The following is a 6,000-nucleotide window of genomic DNA, read 5'->3' on the forward strand; positions in this document are numbered from 1 at the left end:
CCTTTCTTGCCAGGGTGAAATTATCCCCAGGTGTAATTGGGATCTGATCCTCTTTGCACTGAGATGATCAGCATAAATAGGCATTGATAAATTCTCCTTTTTGTATTTTCCCAAGCTTCCCACAACTTAGCATGGTTTGATAAATGAGGACCATTGTTTTCTAGTTCTTTGCCGGGTTCATTAGCAGTAATTCTGCATAACTTAAGAACATAGAATTATCAAAATGGGTCTGATCAAAGGTCTTTCTACCCCAGCATCTTATCTCTGACAGGGGCAAGAAGTAGTAAACTGATGAATCATAGAAGAAAGAAAAGGTATAGAGTTGTCCATTTCTGATTTCCCATCTTCTACCTGTCATAGTTTAGAGCTGCAGTGTATACAGAATGGTATCCCTGACTGTTTTGCTAAATTAGCTATGGTTGATCTAGCTTCCATAAATTGGCCTAATCGCATTTTGAGCAAAATAATATTTGCCTGATATTACATGCATGTTTACTATGCTAATTATAGATACACTCAATCTATTAGATCCTATTTAGAAAAAGCAGCTATATGTTTCAATGGGGTTTATTTTTTAAAAAGAAAGACATCCAAAAAATGACATAAAGGGGCAGATGGGCATTTTTCTTGCCAAATCCTTCCAATTTGCTATTTTTGAAACCTATTTTCTAGACAAATTTCTATGCCATGCTTCTATAGTTATCTAAATCTCAAGGGAATATGTTAAGAGGCAGAACTAGGGCAGGCTTATTATGACTTGGACATTTTTCTGCCATAATCAAACATTTTAAGAATACATCCAGGCCATAATTTGGATGGTTTGAGCTAGATCTGTTTTCATAACGAATAAGTTCCAAAATGTTGCCCAGACTGACCATATGACCTCTGGAGTTTTATAAACATAACCCTCCTCCTCCCCCGCACTTCCCTTGTGGTTGGTAACCCTCTCCTACTTCCCAAAGATGTAAATGAAACAGTACATACCTACCTGTATGATAGTTTCAGATGTTATGGCCAGTCCTAATAGAGCAGCAAGCAGGTCTCTGGTGTAGCCTGGTGATCAGTGCAGTGGATTACAGAGAAGGAGACCCAAGTCCATACCCCACTCTAACTAGTACACTTGTGGTGAAGAGTGTGAGCCCACCAAAACCTACTGTACCTCCATATAGAATGACACTTTTTGGCATAAGGGCTATTTATGTGGTGTACAGTTGGATCCAGGAGATTTTGGGAAGGTTCTGGGGGTTTTGGTGAGATGTGTACCTGGATCTTTTTTGTGTGAGTTCATTGCAGTGCCCTACTGCTCTACAGCTGGGATGTAGGTGTGGCCAGTCTACTAAAAATGCTGACCTCTCCTACAAGCATCTCAGCTGCTTGTTTTGTACTTTTTCTTTTGGATATGTATTTATTTTTTTCAAAAATGGTTCAAAAAGATAAACATACTGAGGACAAGCACTCTGAAAATGATCATTTTTGAAACAAAAAGATGTTTTGCTGTTTTGAAAATGATCATGTTCGCAACTGTATTTTTGTCCGTCGTCTGCAAAACATCCAAATTTGGATTTATGTGTCATATCTAAAATGCCCCTCTTTGTGTTCTTGTTTTAAATCATTCAGACCATTAAATGTAATTTTCTACATAAAAAAGACTTAAAACATCTTCTTTAAGGCATCTTCAATTAATAAAAATGTTGCAGTAAAACTGGCCTTTTACTCTAGGAAATTTGATTGTATCACTCTGCTCTTAAGAAATTATCATTGGTTGCCTGTTTCATATAGCGGTGTTCCTCAACTTCAACAAGGCAAAACAAAGAAAAATCCAACAAGTCTGCAGTAAAGGCAGAACAACATAAACAAAAAGAAACTGCAGAAAAAAATGTACAAGGTTCAGGAACTTTTATTAAAGTCAATAAAATGTTGATTTCCAAGAGATAGCTCTCATTCACATGAAGACCGGACCCAACATGGTCCGTGTTTCGGAGAAACCTGAATCACAGTTATCAAATGCTAAGGTCCACCTTGGGGATTAGCGCCCAAGAAAAGGATCTGTGTGTCATCGTAGACAATACGATGAAATCTTCTGCCCAATGTGCGGCCAAAAAGCAAATAGAATGCTTGGAATTTAAAAAAGGGATGGTTAACAAAACTAAGAATGTCATAATGCCCCTGTATCACTCCATGGTGCGACCTCAGCTGGAGTATTGCGTTCAATTCTGGTCCCCTTATCTCAAGAAAGATATAGTGGCACTGGAAAAGGTTCAAAGAAGAGCGACCAAGATGGTAAAGGGGATGGAACTCCTCTCATATGAGGAAAGACTAAAACAGTTAGGGCACTTCAGCTTGGAAAAGAGATGGCTGAGGGGAGATATGAATGAAATCTATAAAATCCTGAGTGGAGTAGAACGGGTACAAGTGGATCGATTTTTCACTTCATCAAAAATTACAAAGACTAGGGGACACTCGAAGTTATAGGGAAATACTTTAAAACCAATTGGAGGAAATTTTTTTCACTCTGAGAATAGGTGGAGGAGCATAATAAAAAAAAAAAAAACGTCTAAGGCTCCTTTTGACCTAGGCCCTAAACGCTGAAAGTAGAAGCAGGGAAAATGTCCATTCTCAAAAAAAAAAGTCTAAAAGGAGGGGTTTGTTTTTTTTTATAATGGCCTGCCTCTACGTTCAGCTGTTTAAATGCCCAGACCACCACTACATCTACACTTACAACATATAATAAACAAACAAAAAAAAGACTTAAGTCCCAAACTTTAGGCAAAGGAGGAGCCAGTCCTTCACCTAAAAGCTGGATTCTGTAACCGGTGTCTGTCAAAAAGAACACCGGTTACAGAATCCACATCCCATACCCCCACTCCCAGCAACGATTGTAGCAGGAGAGATGGTCATTTCTCCTGCCGCGATAACGATCCCAAAGTGCCGCCAACTGATCTGGACAGGAGAGAGCCCAACCCCTCCTGCCCCAGTGACCCCCAATCCAGCCCATGTGCCTAAGGCCCCGCCAATTCCGGCTGGCCCAGGCGCTTAAGGCCCCTCCTGTGGGCAGGGCTTGAGACGCCTGGACCAATCAGGCCCTAAGGCCCACCATTCTGCGTATGGCAGGCCTGCCGGATGGACAGGCTTGGGACCCATCTGCCGGCCAACTTTTTTAAGGTAAAGGGGGAGTGGGGGTATCGGGTGGCAGTCCTGGGGGTGGTCATCGTGGGCAGGTTCGGGGGCAGTCCTGGGGGTGGTCATCGTGGGCAGGAGGGCCTGGGATCCCTTCTGCCCATATCTTAGTGGAGGGGGGTAGGGGGGTCACTGGGGCAGGAGGGGTTCGGCTCCCTCCTGCCTGGATCGAGTCGGTTATACCTGCTGTATGACTATGAGCATAGCCCCCTGGCACCCCTCCCCCCGTATCTTCAATTCAAGACAGCAGGAGGGATGCCCACTCCCTCCTGCCACCATCACCACCAATCCCCCATGCAGGCATCACCCTCCAACACCCCGCACCTTCAATACAAGACCGGCAGGAAGGATCCCACTCCCTCATGCCAGCAGGCCCATTTCTTCAAAATCACAGGTCTTCCCCTTCCTGGTGCATGCTGGGATGCACTGGGAGGGGCCTAAGGCCCTTATTGAGGCACCTGAGCATCCCTCCTATAGGTCTTGTATTGAAAGTACTGGGGGGGGGGGTCGGTGATGGTGGCAGGAAGGAGTGGGCATCCCTCCTGCCATCTTATATTGAAGGTTGGGGTGGGGAGTGGGGTAGTGAGGGGTGGGGTAGTGATGGTGGTAGGAGGGAGTGGGCATCCATCCTGCCATCTTGTAGTGTAGGTATGGGGGGTGTCAGGGGAAGAGCTCGGTGGGAGGAATGGGGGGGGCCTTCTTTTATTTTTAATAGGTAAAGCTCTTGTGTGTGTGTGTGTTTGTATTGTGCATGCACAACAGCTGCACCCATTAAAAAAACCAAAACAGCTGATTGGGGAATCCTTTGCCAACTCCAAAGTTGGAGCCTGCAGACGAAACCCCGTTTCAGTTCCTTTCAGTCAAGACCTGAGCTGTCAAATAATCTTACTTTCCTGTCATTGCATGAGCCAAACAACCGTTTTTCCTGCTGTGCATTACAGGGAGTGCTCTTTAGATTACTAATGAGCTTGTAATGCGTTAGCAGAGGATTCTTGGTGCCTGCTATGACAATCGGTAGCAGCCATGGAGAACCCTTTTGTGCATCGGCAGGACAGCATTCCATTCCAGTAAGAGTGCTTTATCGACTCTTACTGCCAAAGAAAGCTTTTGAGCATCAGGGTCTAAGAGATAATAAGAAAAAAATCTTCCTTTGAGAAGGGAAGGTCAGTTATATTGTATTAAACAATGGGCGTGTCACAGTTGTTGCATGTAATGAGATTATGCTGCCTAAGCACTAAAAAGTAAAAGAACAAGTTTTCCCATTTCCCAAAATAAAATTCTGATAAAGTTAAGCTCATTTTTCTTTTTTCCTGGAATGATTCATTTCTATTTGACTGTGACATTATATTATATATGTTACCACAGTTCTCATTTTCTTCAGATGCAAACCTAGTGGGATCTCCTAAATATTATTCAAATGTATACTATTTTGACAGCAAAATGAATGTGGCATGTACAGCACTTTTCATCTGCATTGTACAATTGTGCATCACTAGAGCCTTAAATCAAAAAGTGAAATGCAGTGATCAGTCACAAAGAATTGTTGGCACAGCATCACAGCTAGAATCAAGAGCAAATAGAGCACAGAAAAATTTGGTTTTTATCTGCACAGCCATATTTAAAGTGAACTCATAATTCCCCCTACTGGCCACAACCTATTTTGCTATCTCTCCCCTCCATCCTCACACATGCTGCGTTGTATAGATCTGCAAATTCACACTGTTTTCTCCCTTTTTTTTTTTTCCAGCAAGCTGGGACTGCACCTTCCTCACCCTGTGGATAGTAAAAATGGAAAAGCTCACTTTGTATCAGAGAAGCAGATTCTGGAAATCATTTTACCCATGCAAAGGGAATTTGACTTTATTAACTTCGCTTAAGAAACTAACTTCATGGGAATAGATTGAGGCAGAGGAAGAAGGTGTGATATTTGGTCTATTCATACTGTTTGAGTGGCTGCCTATTGGTTGCTTAATTCATTGGTAACAGTCAATTCAAGCAACTAGACTGGCTAGTTCAACAATTGTCAGTCCAAATGCATGATTGATTTGATTATACATGCTGCACTGCCTCAAGTACAAATGTAATAAACCAGTTTACATGCTTTCATGCACATGACTGCACACTGCTTCAAGTTTAGTGCAGATAGACCCCTCTGAAAATAACAGGGCATGCAGTAAATCACATTATCCTGCGCTAATTAACACATGTTAATAAATAGAGCCCTTAGATTGCAAGCTTTCTAGAGACAGGGAAATATGCTATATGCCTGAATTTAACTCACCTTAAGCTACTATAAAGGTGAAAGCTAAATCAAAATTTTGGATTGTGAGGCCAAAGATTAAAAATTGGTCACTACCAGATATTTTTAGATCTTGGTGAAGGCGGCTTACAACATGACCCACAATTTGTGTTTCTTTGCTTTGCAATCATTTTAAAATAGTTGTTCCTGATTGCGATTTAGTTATTTTAAGACAAGTTTTGTAAACTGAAAAGCAAATAAATTAGAACACATGACTGAAAAAGCAGATGGCTACTCTTTTTTCCTGTTATGATCCAAAACTGGAACCATTTCAAGCAAATGATAGACAATAAATATCAACAAACAAGTTATAAATGATGTTTGTAAGAGTTATTTTAAAATATGTATGAAGGCCATGTAGGTGCCTATTTTATAAAAATGTATTTTAAAAAATATATAATAAAAATGCATGGAGGCAAATTTTAGAAAGGACTTATAGGGGAATACAAATATCCAAGTCAGGATGTGTGGAATTCCTATATCAGGTGTTTCCAACCTATGGCCCGGGGGCTAGAACCTGGTCC

The 6,000-nt window shown here is 41.6% G+C and overlaps 1 protein-coding gene across 1 annotated transcript in view; it reads left to right on the forward strand.

Annotated features, from left to right (window-relative positions):
* DNAAF6 (dynein axonemal assembly factor 6) overlaps positions 1 to 5,795 on the forward strand; it is a 56,298-nt gene extending 50,503 nt beyond the window's left edge. Inside the window, exon 7 of the mRNA XM_033947226.1 lies at positions 4,925 to 5,795. Coding sequence (XP_033803117.1) covers positions 4,925 to 5,054 — 130 coding nt within the window. The 3' untranslated portion in view covers positions 5,055 to 5,795. The remainder of the gene's footprint in view (positions 1 to 4,924) is intronic.
* Positions 5,796 to 6,000: the final 205 nt, after the last annotated feature.

The sequence above is a fragment of the Geotrypetes seraphini genome, chromosome 5 (genome assembly GCF_902459505.1).
Source record: "Geotrypetes seraphini chromosome 5, aGeoSer1.1, whole genome shotgun sequence".
Taxonomy (NCBI): Eukaryota; Metazoa; Chordata; class Amphibia; order Gymnophiona; family Dermophiidae; genus Geotrypetes; species Geotrypetes seraphini.